This window comes from Talaromyces proteolyticus (genome assembly GCF_021365285.1).
Source record: "Talaromyces proteolyticus strain PMI_201 chromosome Unknown BGW36scaffold_13, whole genome shotgun sequence".
Lineage (NCBI taxonomy): Eukaryota > Fungi > Ascomycota > Eurotiomycetes > Eurotiales > Trichocomaceae > Talaromyces > Talaromyces proteolyticus.
Genome location: NW_025764289.1, coordinates 1,147,022 through 1,165,685, shown reverse-complemented (window position 1 = coordinate 1,165,685; position 18,664 = coordinate 1,147,022). Strand labels below are relative to the sequence as shown.

The 18,664-nt window shown below is 47.4% G+C and overlaps 10 protein-coding genes across 10 annotated transcripts; 4 read left to right on the top strand and 6 right to left on the bottom strand.

Annotated features, from left to right (window-relative positions):
• Window positions 1-83: 83 nt before the first annotated feature.
• BGW36DRAFT_328833 (putative chromosome segregation protein) lies at window positions 84-2,209 on the bottom strand. Its single transcript, XM_046212783.1, has 3 exons — window positions 1,252-2,209; window positions 755-1,192; window positions 84-690 (listed from the first exon to the last, which is right to left on the bottom strand). The coding sequence occupies exons 1-3, from the start codon at window positions 2,108-2,110 to the stop codon at window positions 455-457; spliced, it is 1,533 nt and encodes a 510-aa protein (XP_046067063.1). The 5' UTR covers window positions 2,111-2,209; the 3' UTR covers window positions 84-454.
• A 164-nt stretch (window positions 2,210-2,373) lies between these two features.
• On the top strand, window positions 2,374-4,100 carry BGW36DRAFT_420273 (putative membrane-spanning ATPase). The gene is made up of 2 exons (XM_046219496.1): window positions 2,374-2,559; window positions 2,618-4,100. The coding sequence occupies exons 1-2, from the start codon at window positions 2,494-2,496 to the stop codon at window positions 3,827-3,829; spliced, it is 1,278 nt and encodes a 425-aa protein (XP_046067062.1). The 5' UTR covers window positions 2,374-2,493; the 3' UTR covers window positions 3,830-4,100.
• Window positions 4,101-4,737: 637 nt separating this feature from the next.
• On the top strand, window positions 4,738-6,633 carry BGW36DRAFT_432643 (uncharacterized protein; the record flags this gene model as incomplete). Its single annotated transcript, XM_046221159.1, has 1 exon — window positions 4,738-6,633. The coding sequence occupies one exon, from the start codon at window positions 4,738-4,740 to the stop codon at window positions 6,631-6,633; it is 1,896 nt and encodes a 631-aa protein (XP_046067061.1).
• A 713-nt stretch (window positions 6,634-7,346) lies between these two features.
• BGW36DRAFT_60951 (putative FKBP-type peptidyl-prolyl isomerase) lies at window positions 7,347-8,985 on the bottom strand. Its single transcript, XM_046222469.1, has 6 exons — window positions 8,692-8,985; window positions 8,546-8,610; window positions 8,364-8,424; window positions 8,215-8,235; window positions 7,934-7,975; window positions 7,347-7,657 (listed from the first exon to the last, which is right to left on the bottom strand). Exons 1-6 carry the CDS (start codon window positions 8,820-8,822, stop codon window positions 7,618-7,620), a joined length of 360 nt encoding a protein of 119 aa, XP_046067060.1. The 5' UTR covers window positions 8,823-8,985; the 3' UTR covers window positions 7,347-7,617.
• A 1,000-nt stretch (window positions 8,986-9,985) lies between these two features.
• BGW36DRAFT_389492 (Polymerase/histidinol phosphatase-like protein) lies at window positions 9,986-11,284 on the bottom strand (the record flags this gene model as incomplete). Its single annotated transcript, XM_046217354.1, has 3 exons — window positions 9,986-10,456; window positions 10,529-11,019; window positions 11,155-11,284. 3 exons carry the CDS (start codon window positions 11,282-11,284, stop codon window positions 10,223-10,225), a joined length of 855 nt encoding a protein of 284 aa, XP_046067059.1. The 3' UTR covers window positions 9,986-10,222.
• Window positions 11,285-11,905: 621 nt separating this feature from the next.
• On the bottom strand, window positions 11,906-12,364 carry BGW36DRAFT_432640 (4'-phosphopantetheinyl transferase superfamily protein; the record flags this gene model as incomplete). Its single annotated transcript, XM_046221158.1, has 1 exon — window positions 11,906-12,364. The coding sequence occupies one exon, from the start codon at window positions 12,362-12,364 to the stop codon at window positions 11,906-11,908; it is 459 nt and encodes a 152-aa protein (XP_046067058.1).
• Window positions 12,365-12,945: 581 nt separating this feature from the next.
• On the bottom strand, window positions 12,946-13,395 carry BGW36DRAFT_306472 (uncharacterized protein; the record flags this gene model as incomplete). The annotated part of the gene is made up of 3 exons (XM_046212153.1): window positions 12,946-12,991; window positions 13,108-13,232; window positions 13,348-13,395. 3 exons carry the CDS (start codon window positions 13,393-13,395, stop codon window positions 12,946-12,948), a joined length of 219 nt encoding a protein of 72 aa, XP_046067057.1.
• Window positions 13,396-14,007: 612 nt separating this feature from the next.
• On the top strand, window positions 14,008-15,282 carry BGW36DRAFT_306597 (mitochondrial 18 KDa protein-domain-containing protein; the record flags this gene model as incomplete). Its single annotated transcript, XM_046212165.1, has 3 exons — window positions 14,008-14,183; window positions 14,322-14,886; window positions 14,941-15,282. 3 exons carry the CDS (start codon window positions 14,008-14,010, stop codon window positions 15,280-15,282), a joined length of 1,083 nt encoding a protein of 360 aa, XP_046067056.1.
• A 257-nt stretch (window positions 15,283-15,539) lies between these two features.
• BGW36DRAFT_60802 (putative ribosome biogenesis protein) lies at window positions 15,540-16,656 on the bottom strand. Its single transcript, XM_046222468.1, has 4 exons — window positions 16,458-16,656; window positions 16,244-16,403; window positions 16,081-16,169; window positions 15,540-16,025 (listed from the first exon to the last, which is right to left on the bottom strand). Exons 1-4 carry the CDS (start codon window positions 16,490-16,492, stop codon window positions 15,683-15,685), a joined length of 627 nt encoding a protein of 208 aa, XP_046067055.1. The 5' UTR covers window positions 16,493-16,656; the 3' UTR covers window positions 15,540-15,682.
• BGW36DRAFT_350401 (mitochondrial ribosomal death-associated protein 3-domain-containing protein) lies at window positions 16,533-18,572 on the top strand. Its single transcript, XM_046213319.1, has 2 exons — window positions 16,533-17,428; window positions 17,485-18,572. Exons 1-2 carry the CDS (start codon window positions 16,777-16,779, stop codon window positions 18,342-18,344), a joined length of 1,512 nt encoding a protein of 503 aa, XP_046067054.1. The 5' UTR covers window positions 16,533-16,776; the 3' UTR covers window positions 18,345-18,572.
• The last annotated feature ends 92 nt before the right edge of the window (window positions 18,573-18,664 follow it).

The window sequence follows — 18,664 nt, the reverse complement described above, 5'->3', positions numbered from 1 at the left end:
GTAATTATTCAGAAATATAGTATCGAAGCCGTAGCGACATCTGAACATCTAGAGGAGTGGTAGATTCATTCTTTTCTGAAGTAGTCATCAATTGGTTGAATCCACCGCATCGATGCCGGCCTAAGTTGTAGATGCTGCTAAGGGTGCTTTATGGACGCCTAGTTAAGAAACTGAGGAATGTAACCTCATACATATCAATTGATGTATCTTATAAAAAGAGATTAACGAATAGTGACGTGTGTGTGCATGCATATATACGTCAAATGATATATACATGTATACATCAATTAATGTGAACGCCTATTATGAAACCGCTGTCCAGTATCCAAATGAATACCATTCAAAACCCAAATCAATATCCAACCGTATAAAGAGAAAAATAGTTGAAAGAATATATAAAGGGGCTCGCACGCCCAAAGCAAAACGCCAAGCACGGATATCTCGATCAATGGTATTATTCTTCAGGATCAATTCGACGTTTTGTCAACGAGTCCATTACTCTCGTGTAGAATTTCGAGGCGTTTTGTCGTGAGAATGTGATATCAACTGTGAGATATTCGGGTAGTAGGCTGATTAGGGCTGCGTCACGAGTAGGGTCTAATTGTGGCATGTATTGGAACTCGGCTGTGTCGAGGCTGGCTGTGGTTTTGTTTCCCCTCTCATGAGCAACAGCAAGTTTGAATTGAAGAGCTGAATGGGTGAGATGTGAGTTTTTGCAAGTATTGTTTGTGTATAACAATAAGACGGCACTTACTTCCGTTGACACCTGTTTGAATACAGTCATACATATGATCTGCTTCGTTCTCTTTGACACTTCGAATGATAAGCCCGGTCAAATCACCGTATAGGTCCTCCTTGAGTTGTGCTAGTTGCGCAACCTGCAGTGCCTCGGTATTAGTAGCTCCCGCGGCACGGCGAACAGAGGTGTTTTTAACTGCACTTCCAGGCGCTTCGACGTTCAGTGTTTTAGCACTGGCAACATTGTTCCGGGCCGCAGCGAGCCTAGTCTGCAATGTTTTGATTTCCGTCTGCGCTGTTGAAAGCTGCGCGGAAAGATCATGGACTTGGGATTGAAGTTTATTTGATTCTTTTTCACGATCACGCAGTTGCTTGTGAAGATCGCTAGATTCCTTGCCGAGAGCTTTTTGGGCAGCGAGCTCTTCCTTTAATGATGCTATAAGTTTATTCGAGGCTGGAGAACCGTTGTTAGCTGTGAACATTATTGTCAAAATGAAAATGGATGGAATATACCGTTTGTGACAGTTTCACATTGCTTCTTAATCTTTTCCACGTTGCTGTTGGCTTCTACAACGCCGATGTCTCGCAGAGTACGATACTTTGATTCTAACGTCTCATATTTCTTTGTCATATCGCCTAATCTTCGCCTCAAATCAGGATCTGATGAGGTCTTCTCCGTATCTGCAAACGTCACCGTTGGACGTTTTCGACCGCGATCTTGTTGGCCATTGGTTAGATTTTTCGCTGGGGATATTGTGGTCATGGTTGTCTCGAGGACTTCCCCATCGAGCAGCTCTTGGTCCTCTGCGGCCGCAGGAGCCTGGCTGTCTGGAATGATTTCTGCTATTTGTTCAAGAACAGATAGCCCAACACGTTTTTGAATATTTGAAGATGAAATAGTCTTCAATTGTCGGGATCCTGTTGGTGTATACTCGAATTCCCCGTCTTCCGTGACCTGTTTCGCCATACTCCCTGTCTTCCGACCTCGACCTCTTTTCGCCCTTCCTGGTCGCGCTTCAGATGCGTCGGCCGGCTGATCAACGGCATCCGATAATACATCTGCAAGAAATTGACTTTGCTGGGCTGCAGGTTCCACAGCTTCCTCTTGCTCAATTGTGGCGCCACGCGGTCGGCCGCGGCCTGAGGTCTTCTTTGCAACGGCGTCGGGCTTGCCAATTCCGGCGGATGAGGAGCGACGATGCCTGGTAGCTGCGCTCTGTTCCTCAATCTTAGCTCCTGACGATTTTGGCCGGCCTCTTGCTTTCTTCGCAGGACGCTCTTCGACGGTCTCTGGTTGCGACGCGACGGCGTTGTCGCTATCGGAGTCTACCAGTCCTGATATGTTGGAGACGGCTTTTCGCTTCGGCGGCATGATTCCTCGAATAAAATAAACTTTAATTGGCTGCTTCTCAATATACTGTTCGCGTGGTAAAGTGGCGGATGGAGGGGTCGTCGCAAAGAAGTAAATAAGTTATAACCATCAAGTATGGCAGCTCGTGTCTACCAGGGCTTGGCGCGCGCCACTCTCCATTTTCGCGACAGCGCGCGCTAACAGCCCAGGAGAGGCGCCAGAGCATGTGATCCGAGCGCGGGCCAATCCAGACAAGGCCGCGGCAGAGCCACATCACTCTTCTGCCACAGCCGGCTACAGTGGCTAGATTTTGCATACCCATCGCTGTCGTTGCGGCCCAGCATCAGTTGTTTTCGACTCGCGTTCTCCTGGGCTGATTACTATCCTACCCTTTATCACCAACCATGGCTTCTGGTGGTGGCCGAAGATGGCAACAGTTCTTGCAGGAGCTGGTGATGATAGCCGGCACGGTAAGTCGAGCTCTACGTTTCGGGTCACGAGTGTAACTCATCTAATCACTATCTATAGTCTGCATCTGCGTACTTTTTAATCCGTTATCTTTTATCGCGCATCGACTTGGATCCAGATAGCCAGAAGAAGGAAGAACAGAGGCGAAAGTCTGCGGCGATTCTCCGAAGATTGGACGCCCCCGATTCTGACGAGGGAGCCCCTGGGGGAAGTGGTTCAGGGCGGCGGCGCAGGGAGAAGAAAGAAGATCTCGTACTGAATCAATATGAGCAGTCAATTTCCATGGATGTTGTGGCTCCCGAAGACATTCCGGTGTCCTTCGAAGATATCGGAGGCTTAGACGATATTATTGAAGAGTTGAAAGAATCGGTGATATACCCCTTGACTATGCCTCATCTCTACGCTTCCACGTCCTCGTTACTGTCTGCGCCTTCTGGGGTATTGCTTTATGGCCCTCCAGGATGCGGTAAAACCATGCTTGCCAAAGCATTGGCCCACGAAAGCGGAGCTTGCTTTATCAATTTACACATATCAACGTTAACCGAGAAATGGTATGGTGACTCGAATAAATTAGTCAATGCAGTCTTTTCTCTGGCTAGGAAACTACAGCCAGCCATTGTTTTCATCGACGAAATTGATGCTGTTTTGGGTACGCGGAGGAGTGGTGAACATGAAGCCAGCGGTATGGTCAAAGCCGAGTTCATGACGCATTGGGACGGATTGACCTCGGCGAATTCCGTGGGGGAGCCACAGCGTGTTGTTGTATTAGGAGCTACCAATCGAATACAAGACATAGATGAGGCCATCTTGAGGCGAATGCCCAAGAAGTTCCCCGTCAGCTTACCTCCAGCTGCGCAGCGGCTTCGTATCCTGGCCCTGGTGCTCAAGGATACAAAGATTGATCGCGAGAACTTCGATCTTGAATACCTTGTCAGCGCCATGGCCGGAATGTCAGGTAGCGATATCAAAGAAGCCTGCAGGGATGCCGCCATGGTTCCTATGCGAGAGCTCATCCGCCAAAAGAAAGCTGCTGGCATTCACATGACGACGGTAGAGCCATGGGAAGTCCGTGGCCTGCGGACAGAAGATTTTTATAACCGGACTGGAAGTGGCCTAAAAATCATTCCCAAACCCCCATCAACAAAACGGCCTGAAACCAAAGCTTCAACCGAGAAGGACGAGAAGGAGTGGAGTACCGACTCTGAAGTCGCAGAGGGCGACAACCGGCCGGAGGCTTCGATACCTACTACCATTTCTGAGCCGCCAGAGTGATATTATATTATCTATCACTTGAATGCCGTGTTGTCCCATGTTGACCGTGCATGCAAGGCGTTTTGGACATTTGGACTGCATGTGTAAACATCTCTCTCTCTATTAATGACGCTTCTTTTGCTGGTTCACAAGAGACGATGATTACTTTCTCTATATGTATACACTCCTCTTAATTAGACCCATTTACATCGACGTTTCCAGTTGGCTCTGTATTGGTTTCCAGATGATCAAAAGTGGTGATTAAATAATATTATTATAATATCAAGTACAACCAAAAGAAAGAAATGCAGGGAGCCTCTTGGCCGCGTGGCGGGCAGCGGACCCCGGCTAGTGCGACTGCTCCGGATGGAGAGCCTTCCTCCTATCATGAATGCCCTTATCCTACTAATACTCATTAATTTTCAGCCAGACAGACACCGCTGCCAGAGAAGCCTGCTCGTGCATGCTCGTTGCTGGCAAACAAACAAACACCCTGTTCGCATAGAAACATAGCAGAGCGATCGATACACGCACCTTTCCTCCTTCCGTCGAGCGCCAAGGCGACTCGTCATCGCTTTCGACCCTGGCCCCGATTACGCTTCCGTGTCCATTACCACCTCTACTCCCTGCACTTATACTCAAGCCCGCCATTTCAGAACCAGGTTCAGCCTTACACGAGAGAAACACTTATTTTCCGTCGAATCCCCGAACAGGAATGAATCAGCGCTACAGCTCGTGAGCGATTACCACTTGGTTTAGTGGGGGAGTCGTCCGTCGCCTCGGAGGCTGGATGTCGAATGGTTCGAGGCCATCCCGCCCTGGCCTTATCTGACGGCCTCGCTCAGCGCTGTGCGCTCGACCCTGATCCGAAGTAGCGGAGGAAAGAGACCAGATAGGACAGATATCGTGCCCTTGTCATTGTATCAGGAATGAGCTCCCATACCGAGTCTCCTGACTTTCTCGATCCGGCGATCTCTAGTGCCAGTTCCAGTCGGAGGGTGAACACGTCCATCAGGCCGCGTAACAGACGATTGATAACGGTGAATGATGATGAGGAGGACGATCGATCCCGGACCTGGAGCTCTCGGCTATCCAACATATCAAATGGCCTAACCCCTCCTCAATCGCGTGGCACTACACCCTCACCTTATGCATCACGAAGGGGATCGCCCCTGCCCCAAAAGCACCCCTCTCGAGCAACCGAGAGAGAATTTGGCGACAGATATAGGAGTAGCGATGACGAATATGGGGTTGGAAATTCCTCGAGGGCATACAACACATCACATAGTTCAGCAGGCTTTTTGGAATCGTCATGGTCCTCTATTCAGAGTTTAGCATCATCAGTGTTAGGGAATGAAATTTCTTGGGGTAAACCGCCGTCTTCTTCCACGTCGAATGCGAAAAGGCGCAAACCTTCAAGTTCCGATATTCTCTTTCATCTACCGAAACCGAGTGGGCCAACGTCATGGGGTCCTTCAACTCCTTCAACCTCACATATTGGGACTGGGACAATGGAAGAAAGACAAGCTCTGGTGCAAGCAAAGAAAAGAGAAGTATTGCTTCTCGCCAATGGTGACTCTGTATCAGATCTCAAGGGTCGTTACAAGCGAAAGGATTCAATGGACAGGGGAGACACCAATACAACAGAAGCGGAGCAAAACGAAGAGGCGTTAGTTTATATTCACCCCGTTCAACCAAGCGATACGATGACCGGAATTTCAATTAAGTATGGCTGTCAGCTTGCGATCTTTAGGAAGGCAAACGGGTTCTGGCCAAGTGACAGCATACAAGCCAGAAAGATCGTGCTTTTACCGGCTGAGGCCTGCTCCGTCAAAGGACGAAGAATAAACAAAACACAGAATCTAGATCTTTTGGGAGACGAACCACCCGGGAGACTTTCGATTGAAGATCCTAATGGAAGCTCTATTGCACCTGTCGACTCGCAACTGCAGGAAGACAGTGGAAACGCCGCAGAAGGTGAACAGACGTGGAAGCACGAAGCATGGGTTCAAATGGAGGGTTTTACAGGTCCTGTGGAAATTGGCCGTGTGCTTCGTAAATCGTTAGGATTTTTCCCACGCTCCCGACGAAGATCGATTTCTGTCCCGTATTCCGATATTGAGCCTTCAAGCCCACCATCCGAGTTCTTGACAACGATCAGACAGGCGGATGTTCCGACAATTAGCCGACGTGACAGCTCTCCACAACGATTTAACCCATCACCACGCTTAACATCAGCTACCAATTCCCCAGCCACTAGCATTCGAACACATCACAAACGCTCTGGCAGCATAACATTGTCTGGTCCACGAGGCGTAGGAACGCTTGGACGTGACGTGCACGCCCCAGGTCCGGCGCCGGATGGACTGAACAAATTCTTCTCACAGCACCTTCCTCATCTCACCGCACCTCCTCCACCAATCCCCACGTCACGAAAAGCCTCTTTCGATTCCACGTCGAGCGTGCCTTCATCCGCATCATATTCCGGTCTCGAGAACGTCGGCGGAGCAATCGAAGGATGGATGAGAAAAGTAGCTATTCGCGCAAAGTCCGGCCTGAGCGAATTACAGCAAGGATCGCAGACAACGCACGGCCAAACCCTCGGCATTAGCGGGATGGGCGACTTGATTGAGTTGGACGACGGGCTTGAAGGAACAACGCCTCCATTGAACAGTCGTATCGGTCCACAAGATTTTATTCGTGCCCAAAACCAGCAAACCGCGCTCGGTAGGTCGCAATACGAGCGCTTCTCAAGTTCATCAGCCGCGACGAACAGGGCTCGGTCCGGAGCTCGTGCCATTGACGATCCGCATAAAAACGACTGATAGTGTATAAATAGATCCCGATCCTCTTGTGTGCTTCTCATTACTTTTCCTTTTTGAGTTTCTCATGTCTTCTGTTTTTTATGAAGCAAGATACCTTTTTGTTATCCCACATTTTACGCCTTTTCCCCATCCTGCGTTCACAACAGCATGCATATTAGGATCATTGTATGGCATTCTTGCAGAATTATCTTTCCCTTGTCACGCCGTATTTTTGTCGCTCCTTCTCTGTTCTGATGTCATCAGAGGTGCAATTGTTTCCCTTTTCTTGAAGTGAGATGTTAGCGCAGTTTATATATACAGATATAGAATCGAATCACGAGTTAGTGTTTCTACAGACGGATATTTTCTACTTCTATTAATTAGAATTAGACTTGATTATAGGTGCAGGGTAGATCAGTTCATTAATCACAATATTGAATGCATATGTAATAGTTCGGGCATCAATCGAAGATCGATTTAGAGACCCTTTGCAGACACCACTTTGAGCCTAGATCTGACATTGCATTCTGACCTTGAACTACAGGCGCCTCTTCTTCACGCACAGACTATAAACCAAATACCAAAAAAGTGAAGAAAATCTTAACAATGAATGTATACTGATATAATCACGATAGTATCTGAACAATCGAAAGTCTTCTTCCAAGCCATAATTCCCGATTCCTCCTCCTTCCTTTTTATTTTGCTTTTCCCAATTTAGATAAGTCCAGGATAAGTCCAGTTGATATATAAAGAATAGAAAAGTAAAAAGTTGAATAGATTTAGATTTCTGGGGACATTCTGAAAATCTTGCGTTCATCACATTCTACGCAGAAAAGATAATATCAGGTTGTATACAAAAGGGGTAGCTGTAGCCGGAAATTAAAGACTAGCAGGTCCCTTTTTTGTTGTTTTTGTTTGGTTTTGGTTCGGTTTGTTGTACTTTTTCTTTTTGGATCGAGCGATGTTCCATGGCCTTAAGGTAAGGTGATGTCGGGCCGATTTCATTTAGGCTTTCTTGCCGTTGATCTCGATCAGTTTAACCTGGCTGTGTTTAAAATGTTAGTGATAAGGAATCAAAAGAATGGAGTAGTGCATCACGCGACAGAAATGAAAAATCAGTAATAGTAAATATTAAATACGTGCATGCAAGCCACAAGCTGCCGACGCTGCTTATCATTGGATCGATAAGTAGCTGTGACAATGCGTTGGGCATCATTCCAACAGGCAGGAGGTAGCCGTAAACTAGACGATAATGCTAAGGGGAAAGCGAAACAGACAGGACAGATGTAAGATAATAGTGTAAAAAAGCAAGTCCACTTACAAGATCAGGTCCGAGTTGGGCGGGATGACGCCGGGGAAGCCCCTGTTGATAATACCTAGTTGTCAGCCAACCGTTGCTTTTCTCGTAATTATCCGAGATAATGTGTTGTTGCTTTTGCCTGCTGCCACACCACAAACTTTATTGCTTTATTTATATATATATCGCATGCGGTGCTTTCGCGCATTGTTGGCAAGCTGGCTAGTTGTAATAAGGACGTTGATGAGGGGCATCGGAGGGGTGCGGGGAATGGAGAAGAAAAAAAGGAAGCCATCTGCACGCACTGTGTTCCATAGGCATAGGTCCTGCAAGTAGATCAAAGTCCGTCAGTATTATTATCACCTTCAGAATAGTAGTATTTTTTGGCCCATAAAAAAAGCCGTCTCGCATAATACGACCAATAAATCATACTGGCACAGTGAGAGCAACTTACGAATCGATAGTCAAAATGGCCTCTTCGCCGAGCGACATGGACAACACACCCTCGTCCCAGCCTGTTGTATAGCGGATGATATTCCTCCGTCAGCTATAATTCCGGTTCGCCACCAGCAGGTAATAATAATAATAATAACAATGCCAATTGGGCCTTGTTAACGACATGAACTATTAACTAACCCTTGATAACCCGGCCTTTACCGATCGGAGTCGCCAATGCACCGCGCCCCTTGGAAGAGTCGAATCTGATGCGGGAAAATTCGGTTAGTTTAGAAATGAACTGTTCCTTGGATTTGGGCTTGTTTAGACCAGGGTTCATTGCTTACTCCGTGCCCTTCTGGTGGTCTGGGTTGCTGGGGTTTCTCAGCCAGCCAGTATAGTCGATCTTAACATTGGCTCCCACAGCAGGCATGTCGACGCCATTGCCGTTTTTGAGGATAGTCTTTTCCCAGCTCATTGTGGAGGATTTGAAAATTATCGATGTGCTTATTCAAAAAGTGCAGGTTTTGATTGAGGTGGTTTCGCGGAGTAAAGAAATATTTACAGGTTGAACAAGGTTGTGGTGGGGGGGGCTCTCTTTTAAAGCAGAGCAGAACTGATCCGCTTTTTGACAACTTGAACCTCGACGTGAATACGGTCTACCCCGACACCGGCGCAAACTATGTAGTCATTTCTCATATTTTAACTTCTTTGTTTCAAACTAGCAACCCCCGCGTGGACGACAAGCCCAGTTAACCAGGATTTCTTCGTTATGGGGTCTTGCTGGGGCAGCAGCACCGTATATGCCCATACCCAGACCATGCTCCATCTACAGCTACAGCTTGCTTTGGAGTCGACAATCTGATCAACAAAAGCTAACCCCACACAAGTACTGGTCCGGAAACGATGCTGGATAGCTACCAACTAACTTAATGATACATTGATATGCGTTGTCACACTCTGATCCGCAAGCTGAACACCACTTGACCAATACATTCTCCATGTGTAGAGCTCGTCCCCAATGATGCCATGGTGGGCAGGGAACACGCCAACAAAGTGGGCAGAGACCAGTGACTCGCAGATCCGCCAATTGAAGATAACAAAACGCGGGAGAAGAGCAAGCTAACTCAGCTTAGCCGTCCAGAGGCTGGAAGACTAGACTGGGGGAGTGGTACTAGACTCTAGCCAAGATACTAGGATCGTCAGTGTTTAGGGAGGCCGATAACTCACACGATTCCCAGCAAAGCCGCAAGCATGACCAATCGCCCTACTGTCACGCGGCGATGGCTTCGAAGCAGCCTGCGAGAGAAGAGTCGAGAATGGCAGAGGGTGGTTGGTGTCTTGCTCGGAAGTGATTGAGCAGTGGGATATCGTCTGATCTAAAAGCCCAACCGAATTCACCAACCCATATGCTAGCCCCCAGCAACATTATTATTCATATTATAATTGCCCCCCATCCCCACCCCCGTCTACTAACTACTACCAGGTACGCTTAAAGTTACAATGACCCCGCGCCTGACGGCCTTTGCGGAAGCGGGGAACAAATTAATTATGTTTTCTGGCTGGAACGAACAGGAATGAAGAAAAGGGATATACCGCGATCGTGACTGTGTTCATGGAACGGTCAGTTGCTTATCTATGTGTTGCTTTTGACGCATCAGCCGCGCCAATTGCCGTGTTACACTATCTACGACATAAGGACGCTTATTGATACATCACATGTAACTTAGTAGTTCGTAGTGATAAGGATAGATGGATTGACTGATCCTACGACGAAGATTGGCCTTTGAAGCCTCGTATTGATTTTTTTATTTCTTTTCGTTTTCCACGTCAATTCCCCCGAAGCATCATCTGGGAAATGTCCAATTGTCAGATGATCTAAAGCCAGAATGAGGCTTTGTTCTTTACTTCTTCCACGGACAAGGAGCAAACTTTCGTGGATGGGAACCGCGTGTCTGGAGCGTCTCCGTCTTGGGTCAATTCAAGATAATGTATGGCCGTGATGCCTGTACGGTCGATGAAGTCTAGAACTTCTCGGTAGCCAAATCCTACTTGATCAATACCATGACTATCATCAGACAGGCAGAAACGGCCACCCATTGATAAAAATTCCTAGTTCAAAGAGTCAACATCCGCTGTCTCTCACTACTAATACAGACTTTGTGGCCAGCGCTGTTTACGCACCTTGCAAATTTCTGCTTTCGGATACGGCTCGCTCATTCCTTTCCTTAGCGCAGCCGAGTTGAGTTCTAGCATGCCACCATAGCTGGCCACAAACTGGAGATTGCGCCGGATCTTCTCCCAGACTCTAGGGTATTTAGTGAAAGTAGCATTTGGATCGTCGCTCTTCAGCCGAACTAGGTCAAAATGTCCAACGACTGGAGGTTTTAGTTTTTGCAACATATCTAACTGGCTGTCGTAGTAGTCCTCAAATAACCGCTCGTCCGTTCCGCCGGCAGCTTCCCGTGCTTGGCCATACATGGCGGCATCATAATCAATCGGGATAGTGTGTACATGATGTACTGAGCCAACCAAGAGCTCAAACGGGAAACGAGACAATGATGTTTCAATTAACGTTAAAGACTCTGGGCGAATCCAATCGATCTCAAATCCTATTAGAAGCTTGATCTGAGATGCATACTTTTCACGTAGTCGTAATGCTTCTGCAAAAAAAGCTGCCTCATTCTCGGCATGCCATGCCTCCGTGGCGTGGAGATCGGCTTTCTATATAGCAAGTTTTAGCTCTGGAATGTCAATTCGAAGCCGCAATTGCAAATGTACCTCCTCGGGATAGAAATCTTCTTGCCCACGGGGCATATGCTCTGTTAAACAGAATACTTGCATTCCCTGCTTGATTGCTGTCTGGATGACTTCTTCGAGGGAATTCTTTGCATGGCCAGGACAGAACTGGCCAGAATGGCTATGATGAGAGAAAGGCATAGCTTGTCTCAGTTGGTTTCTTTCTAGTGTGCATCATTAGCCAAAATTGTGACAATGATACGATATAAAGTATTTAGCGCAAAGCCTAGAGCAGAACACGAATACATCTTGCGCTTGCTCTGAATCGACGTTGCGGCCAGAAAGGCTAAAAAACCAACTCATGTGGGGTTAGAAGCAGGCACAACGCTTGTCGTACCTGATTTTCACGTCTCTATATGGACTTTAGACGTACAATCGATAAAAATATAAAGATATCAGACAAGTTTCTTCTTCGGCTAAAATAAGTGGCATGCGATTCGAAAAGATGGAGAAATGTACAGCGTCGCGAACAATTCCGATGGAAGTTGTGGACCCCGCTCTGATAGAGCTCTGCCCGTGTCGACTGTTGTTCGCACCTTCTCATGCTTTCGTTTGATAAGACCTGGCGAAGGTGAATTGGGTGTGTTTTATTGTTGCCTGGCCATATTTTCTTGATCTATTGTCGGGGTCTGTCACATAAAGTTCCCATGGTTGTCGAAACGCTCTTTCGTAGAAATTATACCCAACAAATGTATTGCATATAAAGGAACATCCAGCACTTGGGCTTGCTATTATATAGAATCAAACGTGCCTGTCGAAACATCACCTGTCATCAGCTGCAAGGACCGTGGCTACGATGTATTCACCATCATGCGAGATGGACAGCTTTCCGACGCGACTTTCTACCCCCAGATAAACAACTTCTGGCCGTCCACTACCGGCAGCCGTAGATGGAGCTGCTCTAACTAGAACATCTTTCCAACCGATAGAAGAAGCGCCCCCAGGCGCAGCTTTGCGTGCGGCCTCCTTGGCAGCAAACCGTCCAGCCAGCCAACGCGCCATATCAGGCGTCACCTTTGAGGGACTGTCAGCATGATTATGCACTGCAAACCGAGTACGAAAGTCTTGTTGTTCTTGCTGGCATAGTATACGACGCGTAAATTTGTCGAGGTAGTTTTCCTTGCTTCTGGCACCGCGCTGGCCTATCAGACGAAGAATGCGAGGAAGATGGACCACATCGGTGCCAATGTTCAGAGCGTATGGGAATGGTAGTGGTTGCATGAGGATCAACTTTCAGGGCCAAGAAATGCTTTAGAGCGACGATCTGAGCCAAGGGATTGTGGTATATGTGGGCTAAGTGGATGAGAAATGTACGCATCGGCTCTGCAAAGAGCGGATAGCATCAGCTTTACGTTCCGGCCAATCACAAACAGCTATACATGAAGAGGTAGTAAAACTATCGCTTAAAGAGCAGATTTGGCTATGTTTGACAGAGAATATTACGTTCCTCCATACAGATGATTTCACTGAACACTTCATTTCTATCTTCACAAATACAGATTCAGATCACATAGCAAGCAGACTCATTTCAGACGCTCAGAGGACTGCGATTACCAATGATTCGTTTTATCACAATGATTTATCTATATGTACAATCCGCCCCAGCATAAAACCCAGATATTGTAGTTTATACAGGCTGGAAAACGTCGTCTTGATGCTGCACCACAACCACTCTCCGCTCGCAAGCGATGCCACGTAAATGCTGTTCCCATCTTAAATGAAATTGTTCCAGCATCCCTGCTCAACGTAATAATAATGTCTGACTAACGAGGCGCTTGGTTGGGTAAATAGATGCAAAGACCTTAATGTTTAGATTTTTCTTCGCCTTCGACGCTTTTAAGGAAGTCCCTGGTAGTGAAGCACTCGAATTAGTACTGGATCAATTGGCCGAGTTTGACCCAGAAGAGCAACGGTAGAATTTGAATATCGTAGTTAAATTTTGGGAGCAGCGGCGTAGAACGTACTGTATGAATTTCTCCTCGTCCTTGGAACCGGCATTGATGGGAGGACCTAGTTCCTTCTTGTCGCTACCACCACGGGTAGCGAGCCAAGAGCCAGCGAACAGGGCGCCCAGTACACCCATGGAAAGCTGTAGGATTCGAGCAAAGGGTATGTTAGACAAACAGGGACATTGTTATACGATGGCAATTTGCTCATGCGGCAAAAAGGGATATTTTTGCAGACGTCGTTCGGAGGCAACGTACCACGTGGGAGCCAACCTTGCGGCCAGCGAGTTCGTAGTAGACAACCATTGCGACTAATTGATCGGTTGAGAGCTGATTCGGATGCGCAGGAAGATCAGGAGACGCAAGCAGTCGTTGAATAATGGCTGGGTTGAAGTGAACCACGATAATCATAGGAAGCGCGGTGTTCGCAAGACTCTTGGCGCTCTAGAGTGGAAGAGGAATAGCGTGTATTTCTGAGCACGTGATCTGTACCCGATTACTCCCGCACTTTCCTTGGCTACCGGGAGCGAGTGAGGTCATCGATGCGGCAGTACGCCAGAGCTTCATGATGCGAAAGGAGATAAGCTATCGTGTTGCAGATCGAATGAAGCCGTGCAGAGCGTTGTGGCCTTAGACAATTTTTAGTATCCCTCCACTTAACTTGGAACTGGAGTACCATCAGACATATTATCGATTCTATCCGTAGTGCTGACTCGGTCTAATATCCTCTGCTCCGTAGAATAACCGTTGCAGATGCCGCTACTCGCCAGGACGAGGTGCCTACCTGCATTCGTCATATATTCTTCCACCACCTTCTCCTCGTCCCTAATGCTTTAATATAAACCTTCGACTTTGACAGACTTCTTCATAGAGCCTGCGCACTTCTACGGATTCACCTATTCCGTCCGCTCCCTTGCCATGTTCTGGCGCAAAGAGAAGAAAGAGAAAGACGAGCAAGATGGGGTACCTCGTCTTCGCGAGGACTCCCGTCCAGAGTCTTTGAAAGAAGACATACCGCGTCACAAGTTGTCCCGCAATTTGCAGAAACTTGTCGATCGCGAGGACGACTATTACGACGAATTATATACGCCATAGTATGTCCTTGGTTTTCCCCTCACCTTGTTGCGCGACCTCGGGTTTGATTCTCTTTTTCTTCTATTCGGAGATTCCTAACGCACAGCTTGATCTATCTTACAAAATCAGAAGCACTGATTATATATATCACTCGATAGTTCCGTTGACACGACCGAAACTCCATACCGATATGCTGCCTATGCCAATCGAGTGCGAACCATCCTACTCTCCGCTCACCGTTATATCGCATACACATCCGATGTTGGAGAATCTTTCCGGCCAGTTGCACATCCTTACCTCGTTCGCAGCGCCTATGCTATCTCATGGTCATATATTCTCGGCGACGTCGCCCACGAGGGGTACAAAGCGTATCTTCGGAATCGGCGTGTGCTCATACCGCCCGGAGAAGCATATAAAGATGCTACCGATCTCAAAACAAACCAGGTTGTGCGAGGCATGACAACAGGAAACATTGCCGGTCCACTGACCTCGGAATCTCCCAAATCAGACGTTGACTCCAATTCTGACCCCTTGATACCATGGGCGTCGTCTCAAATCCCATTGATTGATGACTATCGAATGGTTATGGTGAAGCGCGCCGTGTTTCAGAGTATCGCAAGTATGGGACTGCCTGCTTTTACTATTCATTCAGTGGTGCGCTATTCTGGGCGTGCTCTGAAGAACTCTAAAAATGTTTTCCTTCGCACCTGGGCTCCGATTGGAGTGAGTATCATGATATTTCTTCCGAAATGGATGTCTGCTAACAGTTAGATATAGTTGGGTCTAAGCGTTGTTCCTCTACTCCCATATCTCTTTGATCAGCCTGTTGAGCATGCTGTCGAATGGTCATTTCAAACTCTTTGTCGTGCTGTTGGAGGGCCAGAAGCAGTCCAGCCGCCTCCTCCATCAAGTGAATTACCAGCGAAGAAGACTATGCCCTTGAGCTCGTTGCTGAAGCTACAAGATGAGAAAAACCGCCACAAAGCGGATATTGATCGCGGCAACGACAAGGCTCCTTCCTGGGAAGAGTACAAGGAAGATAAGCAGCGACAAAGAGAGCAGCGCAAAACTGGAACCGGAGGCTGGTTCGGTTTTGGCAGTAAAAAGAAAGAAGAATAAAAACCTCATTTCTTTCTTTCCCCTCAAACTTCATCGTATACATATATCTCCATTCCCATCCATCTTTCTGACCTGTCATGTTACCTGCCCGGTGCCTGGTTTTTCTAAAGTTTAGCCTTTTCTTTCAAATATTGCATCTTGATAGCACTACACTTATTTAATACCAACAAATCCTACTCATTAATCGACTTTCTTCAAACCTCACTATCATCCATAAAGCAGGTTGATCAGGTTGAAAGAACTTCATGTTATTCCTTGCTTCATACAAATACCATGTTCATTGATAAATTGCCGTAAATAACCTCCAAGACAAAATTGAACAATCATACTCAAAAACGCCAGCCGAACCTTGCGATTTGAAAATACACTGCTTTTGATTTCCAATCCTCTGCACTAGTCTTTATCCGCCAGATTTCCGAGTCCTGCGTTCATTCGCCCTCATTTTTCTTTCATTCCTCTTGACCCGTTCCTTACGATCACGTCGACCAGCAGTCCGAATATTTTCACCCTGAGCTTCATTCTTCCATTCTTTGTCGGGGATTTCCACCAACCAGTCATTCTCACCTGACTTGTTCGCGCCCTTGTACCCCCATTTCGGAACCCATTCTCCACTAGCCTCGTCGTAAACGAGCTTCTTGCGTCTCTCCTTTTCAGCTAATGCAGCACCAGGTTTGCTACTAAATTTGCCAATTCCTTTCTTCTTCGCGAATAGCTCCCATTTCGTAGGCTCCTTTGGTTTCGGTCTATGCAAACATTAGCTGCTGCTGCTCGGTATGAATCTAAATCTGGAAAACGCACAGAGGCTTGAATCGTGGGAGTAAAGTCTGAGGAGGGGGTAGAGAGAGGAGAACTCCTTCTTTAACGTCCGATGTAATTGGGCATATTGTCTGTTGAATAATGGCAACCCCAGTTAGCTTCATGAACAATGCTCTCTTTGGAGTTTTTCGACTCTTGGACGTACAAGAAGTTGGTTGATGAGGACTTGAGCGCCATCCCGTGCTACGGCTTTCAATGCATTATTGGTGTTTTCTGTATTTGATATCACGAGCGGGTTGGGGTCTTGCACCAGAAGGTGGCCGAGATCGAACGTGTATGGGGTTTCCTTTGTGACGGTGATAGGACTGGTGAAAAGTCAGATATGAATCGAGAGGGGAATTGTGGAGAAATAGACTTACAGTTTTTCCCGCTTCGCAGGAGCCGTATCTATCATCTTTGTCGAGTGTTGAGCCTTAATTCAAAGTCTTGTGTGATGATGAACTGGAATTTTTTTTCTTGATAAGTAGAAGCTTATCGGTATAATTTTCTAGAGCCGCTTTAAGTCACTGCGCAGGAGAGGTTAAAGTGGCGGCCCGCCTTCCCCCTTCTGGTCTCCCGATGTGAATCTTTTGCTTAGCCAGTCCGTTCTCCGACAACCTAGTATTGTTGCAAATCCCCTGCCACACCAGCGTCCGGCATCCATTAACCATTCTTGCTGGGCTGGCCAGCTTGAGCACGATGGTATCTCAATTCTGCTGGGGCTGCCTTTCGGGGTTTCGCCAAACCCCTCGAGCGCTTCTGCCACGCGCCCAGCTACCAACACCCTCCTTAACGCCGTCTGCAGCCTCGTTCCATACCTCCGCGGTCAGATATGCCAATCCGTTGAACAGAAAGACCGCCAGCCGGGACAACGCACCCAAGTTCCGTGAATCGAAATCTGCTCGCATGAGGAAGAACAAGAAGCCCGTCGATCGTGGCCGTCCGCCCGCCGTGGGCGAACGTAAGGCGCTTCGGAAACGCATTGTGTTGAGCAATACCAACGCGCTCGAGGTTCAGGGCATGCAGGAGTTTTCTAATGAAACGATTGTCGATTCTCGGCTTCGGGGTGCTGTAGTCGGGCTTCCGGTGCCTATAGTGTCGCAGTTGAGAGCGGTTCAGGCATTCAAGCCTACGCAGGGTTGGTCTCTGTTTCGTCGCCCAGCGGTGGTCCTCAGACGAGAAACTCTGGAAATGGGCAAGGTTTTTGAAAATATCACGGATGGCGGCGATAAAGGAAAAGTTGTGAAGAAAATCATCATCGGGCCAAGAGGTTCAGGGAAAAGTGTACAGTTGTTACAAGCCATGGCAATTGGATTCTTGAAGAAATGGGTGGTGATTTCTATTCCAGAGGGTGAGTACAAATTAATTTGGGTGTCTGTGTAATATGCGCCTCTAACAGCTCAATAGCCCAAGATATGGTGACTGCAAACTCAGCGTATGCGCCGATCGCGGGCTCCCAACCAGTCCAATATGTTCAAGACCAACTGACATCTGCTCTCCTGTTGCGAACTTCACTCGGAAATGAAGATGTTTTGTCGAAACTCCATGTCTCATTGAAACATCCAGAACTGAAACATCTGATCCGCCCAAAAATGACTTTGAACGAACTCCTTCGACTGGGTGTGCAAGATACATCGATCTCCTGGCCCGTGTTCAATGCATTCTGGGCCGAAATGAATGCGACCAGTGGACCGGAAGGATTTCAGACTCGTCCTCCTCTTTTGGTGGCCGCAGATGGCATTGGCCACTGGATGCTGGATTCAAAATATCGCAACCCGGAATACAAGTTCATCCACGCTCATGATTTCGCTCTTGTTAAACATTTCTTGTCTTTACTGCGCCCTGGTAGCTCACAATCAGCCCTTTCCAATGGCGGGATTTTGTTGTACTCCACCTCGGCTTCAAATAAACCTTCTACCCCTACCTTCGATTTAGCATTACAACAGCTAGCTTCTCGCCGGAGTGGTGTTTCCGAGTCATCGCCTGAATTTCCTCGAGCAGACCCTTACGACCAGATTGATAACCGCGTTGTTGATATTTTCAAACCATCCGCTACAAGGTCAGCTACTGAGGATGCACTTGACCTACAGATTCTCGGTGGGCTCAGCCGCGATGAAGCTCGTGGTTTGATGGAATATTTTGCACGCAGCGGCATCCTTCAAGAACGAGTCTCGGAGGATTGGATTGGCGAGAAATGGAGCTTGGCTGGAGGTGGCCTTGTCGGTGAGATGGAAAAGCTGGGGAGTAGACTGAAGACTGCATTGTAAGGACCTGGAGTCTTGGATTGTATCATTAATATAAACCTTTTCTTCCCAATTGTGTTCATTTGTGTACGCATATGTTTTACTCGCTTCATCTCAATGCTATGACAGTATACATATTCACTGCAAGCGATTGTTGAATTACAATCAAACCTCCTACATGTAAATTTCCGAATAATCACTGCACAATTGCTTCGCTCAATAGAATACACTGGCAAATAAAATAGAGTTCGCACGGGGTATACGTGGGCGTTAGTCACGTGGTGTGCCCATAAGACATCCTGGCTTCGACTGAATCGTGAGATCCGTCCAAACTCGCACACTGC

Coding starts and splice junctions, on each gene's coding strand:
- BGW36DRAFT_328833 (XM_046212783.1), bottom strand. CDS start 2,110: ATGCCGCCGAAGCGAAAAGCCGTCTCCAACATATCAGGACTGGTAGAC. Junction 1,193..1,251: donor ATGTGAAACTGTCACAAACG/GTATATTCCATC, acceptor ACGGTTCTCCAG/CCTCGAATAAACTTATAGCA. Junction 691..754: donor TCAAACAGGTGTCAACGGAA/GTAAGTGCCGTC, acceptor TCACCCATTCAG/CTCTTCAATTCAAACTTGCT.
- BGW36DRAFT_420273 (XM_046219496.1), top strand. CDS start 2,494: ATGGCTTCTGGTGGTGGCCGAAGATGGCAACAGTTCTTGCAGGAGCTG. Junction 2,560..2,617: donor TGGTGATGATAGCCGGCACG/GTAAGTCGAGCT, acceptor CACTATCTATAG/TCTGCATCTGCGTACTTTTT.
- BGW36DRAFT_60951 (XM_046222469.1), bottom strand. CDS start 8,822: ATGAGCTGGGAAAAGACTATCCTCAAAAACGGCAATGGCGTCGACATG. Junction 8,425..8,545: donor TAAAGGCCGGGTTATCAAGG/GTTAGTTAATAG, acceptor GCTATACAACAG/GCTGGGACGAGGGTGTGTTG. Junction 7,658..7,933: donor CCCAACTCGGACCTGATCTT/GTAAGTGGACTT, acceptor TTTTAAACACAG/CCAGGTTAAACTGATCGAGA.
- BGW36DRAFT_60802 (XM_046222468.1), bottom strand. CDS start 16,492: ATGATAGATACGGCTCCTGCGAAGCGGGAAAAACT. Junction 16,170..16,243: donor TCCTCATCAACCAACTTCTT/GTACGTCCAAGA, acceptor ATTATTCAACAG/ACAATATGCCCAATTACATC. Junction 16,026..16,080: donor CTCCCACGATTCAAGCCTCT/GTGCGTTTTCCA, acceptor ATGTTTGCATAG/ACCGAAACCAAAGGAGCCTA.
- BGW36DRAFT_350401 (XM_046213319.1), top strand. CDS start 16,777: ATGGTATCTCAATTCTGCTGGGGCTGCCTTTCGGGGTTTCGCCAAACC. Junction 17,429..17,484: donor GGTGATTTCTATTCCAGAGG/GTGAGTACAAAT, acceptor ACAGCTCAATAG/CCCAAGATATGGTGACTGCA.